Genomic DNA, 13,985 nt, shown 5'->3' on the forward strand with positions numbered 1-13,985 from the left:
TGAATTTTATCTCTGCCCTGAATGAAGGTAATGAACTTGCTCATGATATGAAGAAGAAAGGAAATTCTTTATTTCTCCAGGCAAATCATAACACAGCTTCCTATTTTTTGGTCAGAAATTTGGCATAGCTTTTCGCAGCCCCGTAACAATAATTGATTTTTTCTTACTATTATTATTTCAAAAGAGCCATGAAATGTCATGTTTGTCAAATTCCAATGTGAATAGATATGCATCCATCATTAAGCTGAGTAACTAGTTATTGATGACGCTACACAAATTTCCTCAGAACAATAATTTCTTTCAGAATTAGTTCTGCCATACACTGACTAAACAGAGCTTCTGCATGTTATTCTTCTGCCCTTTTTGTCCCTCTTACCAACAGCCAGCCTGCTTCAATCATGTCTCTTTTGAAGCTGTGAGAGAGAGACATCATCTAGAAGTGTGAAGGTATTGCAAATAATTCAAATAAACATCCAGCAACAGAATGTAGCACTCATTTGTAAGGTCCAGTAAATGGTAGCTGATGAATTGATATCAAATAACAACAAGCACTTCTTTATGATGAAGTACCCCATATGTCAGGGGTACTTTGCACAGACAATGTGCAGAACTCTCTGTCCATTTGGAAGAATGGAACCCAACTTAGAAGAAAGGGATGCTGATGACACAGGAGGAATCCAAGAGCAAAGCTTCCTCTAGTATAATGAATCTCAAATTGACACCCACAATCATAAGAAATTCACTTGAAACAATTCCTGGTCTCCTAGGGAAATGAAAAGGAGATGGACTGGGCGTCAGCTGCCTGCTCTAGGCTCTAGATCCCTTGAGGTCATTGTACTAATTTCATATTGCAAAACATTGCCTATTGCCTAACTGCCACTTGTCAGAGGGAACTGGAATTATGACCCATTTATTTTTTCAGAGATAGAAGAAGCAAACACAGCACAGACCTGTGTCTGTCTGTAGTGCCTCACACAGAAGGGTTAAATCAGGTATAAACAGCCCTTTCCTGCACCACAGGGGTTATACAGCAGTCGGCTTTCAAGCAGGTTCATATACACTGTGAACAGATAAAAAACTGCAGTGAGATGTGACGGCTTTCAAGAAGTACCGCTATGGTTTTGCCTTCCCTCTGATACACAGAGGGAACACAGCCTGGAAATAACACTTGTCGTGGTCTTCAAAAAGAAGGAATCCCACAGTCACAGAAATTTTGGGAACCACTCTTTCCAGGTGTGCTTCCTTCCTCTCCAATACCAACCATTCTAGTGACTCTGAAGGGATGTCAGGGGAGAGTTTGCAGTCTACCTTTCTTGTAACACCTTTCTTATCAGAGTGCCCGAACATCATGTCTGCAGCAGGTACTGTGCCAAAGCAGCACTGACACATCAGCTTCAGCCAGGTGGTGCTTCAGATGCTGAAGTAACATACTCCCTGAGGGTTAACAAAGAGGTATTTCTACCTGAGGCAAATGACAATGACCATGACTGTCAATCAAGGTCTTCTACCACTGATCCTTTTTATAGGAAATATACAGGGTACAATTTTTACTTGTTTGGAGTAGCACACTGTCAAAAGCTGCTTGCATTCAGTGTACAGAAACACATCCTAACATTGCCATTAGGCACATGAAGGTGTTACTATTGCTAAAGTTATTCTTCTGATTCCAGTTGTAGGGCTCCCTGGTATTTCTCTGTGAGTTTTGCCATGCTACAAAGCAGACTGATCTATTTAGACAAACCTTGTAAGTCAATGACATAGAGTCAGACAGCAAACCTGGGGTGATTTCCCAGTGTCACTTAACATCCAGGGATACCAGGATTATGTTTTGCAGGATAAGAAAGTCTTCAAACAGGACTGGCCAGAGCATTCTGCACTCCAGTAATTCTGATGTATGTACTCAGAATGAAAACTACTAAGAACACCTCTTTTTCAATTAAACTTTAACCAGCTATAACAACAGCAACAACAACAAGCCTTTTTTAGTTCTGCTTATGTCTTCTCAATGTTTCAAACTCACATTCCTTACCTGATTACTACTCAAGGGTGAAATAATCTCTCATAGTTTTGTTTTGATATTTATCAAGACTGACGGTCATGCTTTACTTGTGGAGAATCCTCCAAAAGGCCAGAATAACCTTAGAGGTCACCTATTGCATGGTAAGCAGTGTCAGGTGCAATATTTATTTATGGAAACCACACTGTCTTCATGCACTGAAGTGCAAGTATCTGCTCCTCTGCATTCTCACTCTAACTGAGCTATGTCTGCTGTTCTTTAGGTCTCCACAGATCCCATCTATGCCACTAAAGGTGTGTGTTTATATCTGACACAGTAAGATTGTGCTAGTTACGCTTAATCTTTGGCCATCAACAGAAAAATTATGAAAACACTGAAGAATTATATTTAACAACTTTATCACTCATTAGGATGACTGTAACACATTTAGCTCTGACTACAGAAGCATTATTGTTTCCACACAAGATAAATTCAACAAATACAGAAAGTTATTTATTGTATCCTGTGGCTTACAACAGGCTTGAGTCTTTGTATCTCAAAAGAGGGGAATCCACTATATGTTCTGATTACACTTGTTTGCCTCAGCAATGTATAAATACTCAGAAATGTGCAGGCATTGCACGGCTGTCAATACATATCTCATATATTGTCCATAAAATCTTGTATATGGTTTGTGTATCATTGACACCGAATGCAATAAATTAATTTGTCAATGTCCAACACTTATTGCATTGATTAAATGCATACAATTTTCTCCCAGCTCTGGCTTAGGAGTGACTGCAAGCACAGCACAGGGTCCTTTAGGGCAATTCCTGAAAGATGTCAGCGCTTGTGTCCACTTCCAATGTTTTTTCCACAAACAGCTAGAGACGCTTGTCATATCCATCTGTTCTTATTGCCTTTACAAGAGCAACATGGTCCATATCAGAATCATTTGTTGTAATATATCTGTTTAGATGTGTTGTTCTTGCTACCCATTGGTTTAATACCACATTGCCTGTATTGCAAGGAATGCACGGTAGCTCTTTCTCATCAACCTTGTCCATCATTCCATACCATCCAGAGTCTTGCCATCCCCTTATTCAGAGATCTAGATCATTTATGAGTGTGTTGAGAAATAAAAGTCTTACCTGGTCCCTCTCTCCACTGTAACAACAGTTAAGAATCACAATAATTTTCCCTTCTAAATACTGGCATCATTCACATGCCTTTTACGTAATGCTTAAAGAACTTTATTTAGATGTAAATATGCCAGAACTAACCATTCTCCTTCTACATCTTGCCAACAAATTTTAAGGGAAAAGAAACTGCACTGAAAATATTAATTTTATATGCAACCTAAAAAAAAAGCATGGCAATACCTCTTGAAAGACCCCAGGTCCATACATCCTATTTCAAGGCTCAGGATATTAATGCCTAAGGCTAAGAATGTGCTTACCTATAGTCCTGACAAGGGATTAAATCACACATTTGCTCTCCTGAAGTAAAGGAGTAAAACTCCTGCAGCCTTTAGACCAGATCTCTGATCACATTTCAAAGAATGTTGTCACTTTTAACTCTCTCTTCCTGAAATTGTTTTCTAGGGCTTTCTTCTGCCTAATAGGTCAGGAACATCTGCTAGAACAGGAAAAAAATTATTACTACAAGTATTAAAAAGAAGTAAAATGTGACAACTCAAAAAATACAAAACATGCATTCTGCAAACTCAGTCTATATCTGAGGAAGAAGTAGTATAATTTACTGCTGTCAGATCATTGTTTAGCATTACCATTATCATTTTATTACTTCCTTATCACATTTTATTAGGTTATTAACTCAGAAGGTTCTCCCCACAATCTCAAACAGCGCAGTGCACCTCCAGACATACTCACAGCTGCATGTCCTGTTTTGAAAGGCACAGCCTTGTTATGGACAGGAGCTCAGCCAGTGCCATGCCTTTTGATATTGCAGCCTGGCATGACACAATCCTCCCACTCCGGAGATGGGAGTGCAGTTTGCTCCACCCACACTCCCAGAGGGACAATGTGGGCCAGGCAGCTCGGTTTAAATGCTGATGTTTTGATGAAAGCATCAAACTAAAGCTCACAGTGCAGCTCAGTGATAGTGCAGCACAGATCCTGCCCTTCAGCCCAGAGCCTGCTGGCAGGTGACTGGGAGCAACGGCTGAGGACCGGATAGCTGCATTTGTCCTTGAGACAAACCCTTGAGCTGCCCCTAAATTCTGCATTCTTTGTATCCAGTATCAACGGGAATCCTTCTTCCCAAGATTTGTTAGCCTCCCCCTGGTGAGGCCATTGAAGCATGTCCAGCCCTAAACTTTAGCAGGGCAATTCTATCAACAAGTAATTTGTCTTTCTAGCACCTGGATATCACTCAGAGCTTGCTTGTTAGCTGCTGTCTTATGGTCTTAAGCTGCACTGGGGGAGGTTTATGTTAAACATTAGAAAGAATTTCTTCACAAAAATGGTGATTAGACATTGGAATGAGATGCCCAGGGAGGTACTGTAGTCACTGTCCATGAAGGTGTTTATGGAAAGACTGGACATGGTACTCAGTGCCATAGTACTCAGTGCCACGGTCTGGTTGACATGGTGGTGTTCGGACACGGGTTGGGCTTCATGATCTCAGAGGTCTTTTCCAACCTAATTGATTCTGTGACTGTTTCACGGATTAAATCTTCCTTCTTGTTGATTAGGCTTGAAAGCAGACAAAGATCAAACATCAGAGAACATCCTTTCCTGAGAAAATTTTTCCAAATTCCGCATTTCGCAGCTGAGGAGCGATCCCAGGCCCCGCCGCTGCCGGGCCGCGCTCCGTGTGGGCCGGGATGTGGCTACCCGGGCCCGGGCGCGGCGCTGCCGCCGGCGGCCGCTGGGGGCTCCCGCTCTTCCGCGGCCCATCCCGCCATTGCCGGGCATGGAGGGCGAGAGCACCTCGGCCCTGCTCTCGGGCTTCGTGTTCGGCGCCCTCGCCTTCCAGCACCTCAGCACCGACTCGGACACGGTGGGTGCCGCGGGAGGGCCGGGCCGGGCCGGGGGGGAGACGAGGGAGGGAGAGGCCGCCCCCCCCGCGGAACGCTGCCGCCGGGCCTCCCCTGACCGGCCCCGCCGGGAGAGCGCCCGGGCTCGGGGTTGTCCCGCCCCGCCTGGCCCGGGGGTCGCTTTGTGTGCGAGCGGCGGAAAAACGTGGATGTTCCGTGTTCGAACGAAGCGAGCGGCGGCTGCAGCGCCGTGTCCGCCCCGCGCCGAGCACAGCGCTGGCCAGGCCGCCTGGCCCCAGCCTCGGCGGACAGCACCCGCACGGGAGCCACGGGAAACCGACGAGCACACAGCACTGCGTGACTGGGGATTTTTTCCTAACTGTGGGCTAGTACTGAAAAATGAGCCAGAACCTACTCAGAAAAAAACAAAAACAAAAACAAACGAACAAAAAACCAACCAAACAAAAAAAACCCCCACGTTCATTTTGACAGCATTTTTCCTCTCCTGAAGAAAGCATTTACACTTAATACTAGAGGGGAAATCGTCATAGAATATGCTGAGTTGGAAGGGACCCACAAGGATCATAGAGTCCAACTTTTGGCACCGTACAGGACACTCCAAGAATCCCACCATGTGCCTGTGAGGGTGTTGTCCAAACGCTTCTTGAACTCTGCCAGGCTTTGGTGCTGTGACCACTTCCCTGGGGAGCCTGTTCCAGTGCCCAAATACCCTCTGGGGGAAAAGCCTTTTTCTGATATCCAACCTAAGCCTTCCCCAACTCAGCTTCATGTCGCTCCCTCGGGTCCTGTCATGATCGGTAGAGGAAAGAGATCAGTGTCTGTCACTCCACTTCTTCTCTTGAGGCAGCTGTACACTGCATTGAGGTCTCCCCTCACTCTCCTCCAGGCTGAATTGACCAAGTGACCTCAGCCACTCCTGGTATGGCCCTCCCTCTAGAACCTTCACCATCTTTGCAGCCCTCCTTTGGATACTTTCTAAAAGCTTTGTATTTTTCTTACATTGTGGCACCCTAAACTGCACAAAGGAATGGGGGTGAGGCCACACCAGCACCAAGGAGAGCAGGAGTGTCTGTGCTACTGTTAATGTGATTTTTTTTTTCTCTTCCCCTCTAAAGGAAGGTTTTCTCCTCGGAGATGTGAAAGGTGAAGCCAAGAACAGCATTACAGACTCACAAATGGATGATGTTGAAGTTGTTTATACAATCGGTTAGTGTGTCTGCATTTTTCATACTCTGCTTGGTTTCAGGCAGTAAATGACAGCTTTCAGTTTTGAGAGATAGCAGTCAAAACCCTACTGCAAGACCAAAGCTGCAAGAACCTACACGCCACACTGATGTAAAAAAAACTTCCAACCAACCAACGAAAAACACATGGGTTATTTTGTAACATTTTTAACTGCTAAAAAATTACAATTTTACTGCAGAAAACACAGTAATTTAAAAGAAATAATAGTTTTAGTTCTTTGAATGGCTACTCTTTGAGGATTATCTTGTTACATTAAACATAATTTAGGCTTTAGACTCCTTGTCTTGGCTACATCACAAACTCCTGGACTACAGTTGCCCTGGAAAAGCTTGGTCTATTCAGTGATGTGAACTGTAGTGCATTAGCATGCATTACCGCATTTGGAGCTTATAAAATTCTGGGTGTGAAGGCTGCAAACTCTTTAATAATTTCACTAAGCAGATGCCAGATGTATTTTTATTTATCATCTTGATGTTGATTGGAGTGGATGTGCACTGAGTAACTCAATGAAATCTTTCATACTACAAGCTCCTACACTCAGCAGAAGGGAGAGAAAAATAAAGTACCTAACTTGATTTTTCAGTTGACCGAGTAGAATAATATACAAAAAATACAGTTTACGTAAGTGGTTCCCTTTACCTTTGACAAAATTAATTAGAATATATTTTTAAAATATTTCCTTTCTTCACCTTATTAATTTAGATGTTAATGCATTTGATTTTAAGAAATACAGAATTATTTCTTGATCCTTCTATCAGTTTAATGCTGATCATAGCATGCAGAAGAATATACATCTTGAGCTGATGAACCCAGAGTAATATTAATTTCTCTTTCCAGATATACAGAAGCATATTCCATGCTACCAGTTGTTCAGGTAAGAATCTTAAGTAAACAGATATGAAAAAGTTAAAATTAACCCTAACTTCAACTCTTCAAGAGTTAAACTTATATTGCCTGAGAAAATCACCCAGCTATAACTATAGTAGCCATAACAACCTCTTGGAATTACAGATGAAAAATGCCTTATGTTATTCCTGTTTTGGTTTGGGGTTTGTTTTTTTTTCTTTGGTTTGTTTTGTTGGTGGTTTTGGTTTTTTGGTGTTTTTGTTTGGTTTGGTTATTTTGGGGGGGGGGGCGTTTGTGTGTGTGTGTGTGTGTTTGTCTATGCATATAGAAATGGAGATAAGGCATACTGCACTGGTGAGCTATGATACCATATAAACTACAGAACAATGTCAACACACTAAAAACAAAGCATTCTATACATTCTAACCCCTCACCCTTAATAATATTAATTAAAAATAAATAAAAAAAAAACCAAACAAAAAACAAAAGTGAAATGATTCCCAGCATGCTAGAGTTATTTTTACAGTACAATTTCTTGCCCTCTAATTGCCCAAATTTTCTTCCAGCTTTTACAATTCTGCAGGAGAACTGAATGAACTTGCCCTGAAGAAAATACTATCAGGCTGTAAGAAGGTATTTTAGTTTCAAATCTAAACCATACTGAGGAGCTCACTCAAATTGTGGAGGCTGTTCTGGATACCTCTTGTATCAAGGTTTTTTCTTTTTAAACCTTTTATAGTCACTCATGCTGCTGGTCAAGGCAGCTACATCTTTTTCCTCCTTAAAAAACAGTTTAGCTTATCTTTGACTAGAGTTTACTTACATATGTGTCACAATTTTATTTTTAATTGTTAATTTCTCAAGTGAACACTTCAAGTATCCCAAAGGAATTCCACCAATTTCCCCCTTAAGATCAGATGAGGTAAGCTCACAAGTGGTTAAGGACCACTTCATCAAAAAAACTTAAGTCTTTTCCACAGAACGAAGTTTGACAAGGGGAAAGTAGAAGCTGAAAAGAAACAAACAACAAAACAGAAGAAAGTTTGCAGTTTCAGCTTGAACACAAGCTCAGAAACAGGCCAATTCAACACATGGTTTTGAAGGAAATAAGATGGGAATTAAGCTTAGCAACTTTAAGGGTTTCAAGTTAACTAACTGCTTGAACATGTACCTATTAGCAAACAATTCAGACATGACTTTGCACTGAATCAAACTTGCTTCAGTGTGATAATCACATACTGTGGTTCAACAGTAATTGTGAATTTTCTTCTGCCTGCAGAGTGTAATAGGATGGTACAAATTCAGACGCAACACAGACCAGACCATGACATTCCGGGAAAGACTTCTTCATAAAAACCTGCAGTCACACCTATCAAATCAGGGGCTTGTATTCCTCCTTTTAACCTCTAGTGTGATGACAGAAAGTTGTTCTACTTACAGACTGGAACATGCCCTACATCGGCCTCAGGAAGGGTAATTGGTTTGTTTTCTATAGCATGTGCTAAAACTTGAAAGTTTCTCTACTTTTTTGCAAGGGAATCAGTAACACTGTTTATTTTACTCTTGAAACTTACACGTTTAATAAGATTACTCCTTATGTTGCCAGAGCCCAACTGAAGGCTTACCCTGGAACTCTGTTCTGGGACTGCCCTTTTATCTGTAGTGCCAGCATCACCAGGCAGACACTGTCAGTTTATTTACACACAAACTGCTCCTGATCAAATTGTTTTGTGTACAGGACTTCAACTATACATGGTGTGCATCAAAATATTTAAATTGGTGTTAACTTGATCTTCAGAGACATCCTGCCCGCAGGCTAGGCTTACCAAGCGCTGCATTTGTGTGTGCTGTACTCAGAAAGCGTGGAAAATTATGGGCATTGCTCAGCTTCTGGTTGCTCTTGGAGTTTGCCTTTAGCTTCATCTGTATGTGATGTAATACATTTAGCAAGGACCAACTGCACTGCAACCCTCCCCATGGATCCTGAATGGTCAAGAACTTTTAACTCTCAAAGAGAGATCTTTGGATGCTAATAGACCACGTTTTCACACTTCTGCATTTTAAGTCTTTTCCAGAAAGTCCCTTTGGTGGTTACCAACTTGGGCATGGCAGAACAGCAAGGTTACAGAACAGTGTCCGGTTCCTGTGTATCCTCTGGTTTTGTGAGAGCTGTGAGACAACACAGGTACAATACATGTCGTATTTACTGATAGCTGTAGCTTCCCATCACCGTAACTACCCTTACCTTTCTATAAATGCATTTAAGTGCTTTTGCAAATGCTACAGCCATAGCTTGCTCACTTGTTGACCAGTTTTCTGCAATTATTTACCATTCCAGCATACTCGGAAATTAATTCAGGCCCATACTTTGCCAGGAGCTGTCTGTCTCAACACAGGCACCTGGCATTGAAGTTCAAAATGCTTCTTTACTCATTAAAGCTCCAACTAAGTGCTGGGATAACTAACTTGCAATTATGCAGTTATACTCTTGGTTCACAGGTCAGAATTCTTCCATGAAGATGGGTCCTTACAAGAGGTTCATAAGATAAATGAAATGTATGCCACCTTGCAGGAGGAACTGAAGGTAAGCCAGGCACACCTGCCTCACCTTCAGCAGTTCTACAAAACCAAGGCAACCAAGGGCTACAACACCTCGCACTGCATGAGAAACAAAGCCATGTTTTGGAAGGACAAATTGAAAGATCAGGGAGTTCTGTTTACTGTGCTGCACACTATATTCTCCAAGTTGAAGGCTTAAGTTCCCATTTGATGAAAGTACAATGTTAAATCTTCAAGTCCACTAATAAGTTCTCACAAGAGGATTATTGTGAGGGAGTACTATCTGTAGTTTGCTAGATCTCCTTTGCCTAAATGGGAACAAATAAAATATCTCGCACCTCATTCAACACAAGGTTTAAGTTCTGTCAAATCCACCTCTGTATCATTACTTAAGCTTTTTACTACCTTGTGTCCAACTTAACCATGAGCACCTTTAAGGATTTTGCAACAATTCTGAAGTCAGCTGCTGTGAATACTGTTAACCTGATCACACGCTCTTCTTCTTGCAGAAAATATGCTTTACAGTAGAAGTCAGTGAACGATCTGTAGAGAAACTCTTAGCAGAGGTGAGCCAATTAAAAGAAGAAATAAAGAGGAAAAAGCAACAAAATTGTTCAGGTAAGTTAACCAAATGCGAAGCAAGTCTTGCCCTTCCAAAGCTGACTCAAGTGGCAGAAGCAGAAAACACTTCTGAATGTGAGGCAGCCAAAACAGCAGTGGTGCAAGACATTCTGCAACTCTGACTTTTTCCCCCCCCCAGGAGAAGACAGAAACCACCCAGGAGAGCCAAAGGAGAATGTTCTCCTTTGTCAGGCACTGCAAACATTTTTCCCCAATTCTGGACTTCAGACATGCATTGTTTCCTTCAAAGGCCAACAGATATCCAAGAACTGCTGTAACATAGACCATCATATTAACGTCATGGACAAACTGACTCTCATGGTAGAGGAAAGAGACTTCACTGAAGCTGAAACAAGGCATCTAAACAAGCGTAAATTCAGAGGGACCACAACAGTTACAAAATCATTCAAGAAATCCAGATCATTGCAGCTTCACCAAGAATCACTTCAAGACCAAGAGGACAGTGACCAGGAAAGGAAGTTTACACTGAGTAGCACTGAAACAGATGAGGATTTGTTTGAAAAAAACAGAGATTCAAATGAATACCCACATTCTCCTACTTTCTGATCTGTCAGATGACTTCACACCAAAAGCTACTGCCAGTGTATTCCAGTGATGTATCAATCTATAGCACTGCAGGGATGTATATAACCAGGCATTTTTGCAGGTTGGGGCTTTTTTCTCAGTGCACGAATCCTGTTCAGCATAAAGACAAGTCCAAGATGACATTCCCTCACTTTGCCTTCCAGAGTTCCATCTGTATTCTCTCTCTCAGGGTCCAAAGACTATGCCACAGGATGCTATCAGTCAGATAAGCATGTCACATACTGCCTCAAAGTGATACAAGCTGTTGTTGAAGAAGCAATGCTACCCTCCTGATGCAGGGAGCATCAAATGAACACATAACAGAATTAGCTGTCTACATGAACCGCCACAATTTAAATACATTCATTAGTCCTCGGGAAACCAGTACTTGTTTACTTCCCCCCATCTTACAACCCAACAAGGGCAAAAACAGCCACCTGAGCTTTAGTAAGACCTGTGAACAGAGAAAGGGGTCCATAAAGCTGCCAGTTTCTACTATTGCTTTAATCTTTCATACTTCCTTTAGACAATAAATTTTAGAGACTTCCTTAAAAATTTTTTTTAAAAGACTGATATCTACCCTCAATCTACCACACATTATACTAGCAAACCACATTTCCAGCAAACAAATATATAAACATGAAACAGTTTTATTGTTTATTTCTTTACAGCATATCACTCCAGATACTTGATATTACATAGCTTGGGGTCTGTGAGAAATTGTGGATTCTTAAACATAACTGGCATAAATCCTGTTAAAAAAAAAAAAAAGATGGAGGTGTTCTTAGTAGAAAAGTAGCCTTGAGTTAGAAAACTCGAAAGCAAAATCATACTTACCAAATACATGAGCTCTTTTAATGGCTTTTGTAATTTCCTTCTGCTTCTTGTTGCACAAGCCTAAAGGGATGAATTATTTTCAAGACTAAGCAAGTCATTAGTCTAAAGGGTGAAAGGGATATTAGTGACAATTTCCTCTAGCTTTGATTAAGTCTTTCTAGAAAAATGCATGTGTGCTTTTACTGTTAAATACAAAATGCATAAAATTAAGGGATATTTTAATTCCTTGATGCAGGCTACTAAGTCAGGGGAATACTGTTACAAAATGTATAGAGTTAGGACTGGTTACTTTCAGAAAGACTGCTGATGCACACTTACTTTGACTCACAAAAACGTTATTATTATTAACCCGTAAATGATTTAATTTAATACTCCACATACCTGTGATATGTCTGCCATAAATGGAGCCAGTATATGGAGAAACAAACTGGGAAAGAAGCTACTTAAAATTAAGAAAACCAAAGTCAGTTTAAGAACTTTTTTTTTTAGCTTTATATTACTACTTGCACCCTGTTTTTTATTTTTTCATCTGTTTTTACATAACTCAGTACTACCTGAAGAAAAAAGTACAGCTTGGAACCAGACAGTATTTTCTGTGGAATAGCTGTCATGCTTTGTGGCAGCTGAATTGTAACCAAGGACTCTCATTGTTAAACAACAAAGTTGTCACACTCATACATGAAGAGTAGATTAAACATCTTGTCATGACCACATTATTTGGTCCTTAATCTGCACACATTCTTACTCTTAAGTTCTAAACCCCTACACATATGAATGGATTTTCTTTTTTTTTAAACCAACTACCTTCATCCAAGGACAGCAATTTTCAAACTCACCTGCACATTCTTATAGTCCACATTTATTCCACATAAGACACATCTCTTTGGAGGGTCTTTATAGGGGTTCTCCATTTGTATAGGCTGAAATTAGAGAAATAGTAACATCTGTAAGCTTCACGAGAAAACAGAGAACATTTATTACTTTTAATCCTTTGATCAATATTTTTCTTGAAACCAAAAGAGATATTTAGTGCACCACTGAAGTTTTTCAATATTTATTAACTCACTGCATGGTACCTTGCAACCTAAAAGACTTCTCACAAGTAAACAGTCTTTCATATTTAGTAACAATGACACTAACAACTCTATTCAATCATTCAGCAAGATAGTGCTGACATCTTCTACTTGGAAGTCAAGATCTATGCAAGCTGGTAGAAAGGTAGCTCTGTCTGATAAGCCACAAAAATTTTTTTTAATCATTTCAAAGCAAATGGTCTCAGGAAGCTCCTGTGTGCTCACACACTTTCTGAAGTGAGAGAGTCACAATTATGTCCCAAGGACTGAAAGCTTCCTCAAGCTTCAGAATACACCCAGCACCAAATTCTTACAAGATATGAAAGGCAACGTTTCACTTTTCACAGAGTGACAGAATTGTCAGTGTTGGAAGGGACCTCTGGAGATCCAACCCCCTGCCAAGGCAAGGTCACCTGGAGCAGGTAACAGAGGAACACATCCAGGTGGGGTTGGAATGTCTCCAGAGAGGGAGACTCCACCACCTCCCCGGGCAGCTGTTCCAGGAGTCTGCCAGCCTCAGTGTAAAGAGGTTTTTCCTCGTGCTGAGGTGAAACTTCCTGCGGTTTTAGTTTATGGCCATTAGTCCCTTGTCCTGTCGCTGGCTCCCCATCCGAGTTACTGAGACAGCAGGTTTAAGAGGCTCTAGCTAAGATATTGGAATACAGATCGGTGGGGCTTTAACTTCCAGCGTCTGGTGACCTCCCTCTGCGCTGCACTCCTCAGAATGGATTCGGGGTTTTGAGGAGACCGAGCTACACAGCGACCACGGCAAAGCGTTTCCAGCCACCGCTGGTGCCTTGCAGAGGGGGAGCAGCGGGACAGCAGGGCGGGGCAGGTCGGGGAAGCCTCACCTGGTCCGAGCGCTCAGACTGCCCCTCATGCTGCAGACGGCGCGGCCGCGCCCACAGCGCCGCTGCAAGGGAGAGAGCGACAGGGTTAGCGGCGGCGCGGCGCGACAGCCGGGACACGCGAACGTCCCCGCGGCCGCTGGGGACAGAGGCGAACAGGGAAACAGGACGGACGCACCGGGAACCAGGCGCTGCCAGGGCCTCCGCGCCACCACGGCCTGCGCCGCCATGACACCCACACCCCGCACCGCCACTTCCGCCCTCGCGTCACTGCCGCCGGAGACTCGCTGACCAATAGCAGAGCCGTCTTCCCGACTCTGGGCGGGCGATTGGCCGCGATTTGGTCACGTGTT

The 13,985-nt window shown here is 42.2% G+C and overlaps 3 protein-coding genes across 9 annotated transcripts in view; 1 reads left to right on the top strand and 2 right to left on the bottom strand.

Moving 5' to 3' along the window:
* The window catches only part of LOC121674931 (glycerol-3-phosphate acyltransferase 3-like), a 29,795-nt gene extending 17,164 nt beyond the window's left edge, over positions 1-12,631 (bottom strand). For 5 of the 7 annotated variants that reach the window (XM_042049790.1, XM_042049779.1, XM_042049784.1 and 2 more), the window contains exons 1-4: positions 12,548-12,631; positions 12,093-12,153; positions 11,712-11,771; positions 3,456-3,631 (exon numbers count right to left, since the gene is read on the bottom strand). The gene's annotated coding sequence lies outside the window, so the exon portion shown is untranslated. Of the gene's footprint in view, positions 1-3,455; positions 3,632-11,711; positions 11,814-12,092; positions 12,154-12,547 lie in introns of all 7 variants that reach the window. The other 2 variants (XM_042049780.1, XM_042049781.1) reach the window with 2 other exon arrangements.
* Positions 4,899-11,921, top strand: ABRAXAS1 (abraxas 1, BRCA1 A complex subunit). The gene is made up of 9 exons (XM_042049792.1): positions 4,899-5,020; positions 6,134-6,224; positions 7,101-7,137; positions 7,676-7,742; positions 8,389-8,582; positions 9,175-9,294; positions 9,609-9,693; positions 10,178-10,286; positions 10,429-11,921. Exons 1-9 carry the CDS (start codon positions 4,934-4,936, stop codon positions 10,854-10,856), a joined length of 1,218 nt encoding a protein of 405 aa, XP_041905726.1. The 5' UTR covers positions 4,899-4,933; the 3' UTR covers positions 10,857-11,921.
* On the bottom strand, positions 11,509-13,918 carry MRPS18C (mitochondrial ribosomal protein S18C). The gene is made up of 6 exons (XM_042049793.1): positions 13,811-13,918; positions 13,636-13,697; positions 12,548-12,631; positions 12,093-12,150; positions 11,712-11,771; positions 11,509-11,626 (listed from the first exon to the last, which is right to left on the bottom strand). Exons 1-6 carry the CDS (start codon positions 13,860-13,862, stop codon positions 11,550-11,552), a joined length of 393 nt encoding a protein of 130 aa, XP_041905727.1. The 5' UTR covers positions 13,863-13,918; the 3' UTR covers positions 11,509-11,549.
* Between the last annotated feature and the right edge of the window lie 67 nt (positions 13,919-13,985).

Source organism: Corvus kubaryi, unplaced genomic scaffold (genome assembly GCF_017639235.1).
Source record: "Corvus kubaryi isolate FWS band 111438036 unplaced genomic scaffold, C.kubaryi_AGA036_p1.0 71, whole genome shotgun sequence".
Classification (NCBI taxonomy): domain Eukaryota; kingdom Metazoa; phylum Chordata; class Aves; order Passeriformes; family Corvidae; genus Corvus; species Corvus kubaryi.

Bases quoted from the DNA above. Each gene is read 5' to 3' on its own strand.
- ABRAXAS1 (XM_042049792.1), top strand. From the start codon at position 4,934: ATGGAGGGCGAGAGCACCTCGGCCCTGCTCTCGGGCTTCGTGTTCGGC. The intron at 8,583-9,174 runs GTAATTGGTTTG...CTGCATTTTAAG, and splicing joins CTACATCGGCCTCAGGAAGG to TCTTTTCCAGAAAGTCCCTT. The intron at 10,287-10,428 runs GTAAGTTAACCA...TCCCCCCCCCAG, and splicing joins AAAGCAACAAAATTGTTCAG to GAGAAGACAGAAACCACCCA.
- MRPS18C (XM_042049793.1), bottom strand. From the start codon at position 13,862: ATGGCGGCGCAGGCCGTGGTGGCGCGGAGGCCCTGGCAGCGCCTGGTT. The intron at 13,698-13,810 runs GTGCGTCCGTCC...TCTCCCTTGCAG, and splicing joins CTGGCAGCGCCTGGTTCCCG to CGGCGCTGTGGGCGCGGCCG. The intron at 11,772-12,092 runs GTATGTGGAGTA...TCATCCCTTTAG, and splicing joins TTATGGCAGACATATCACAG to GCTTGTGCAACAAGAAGCAG.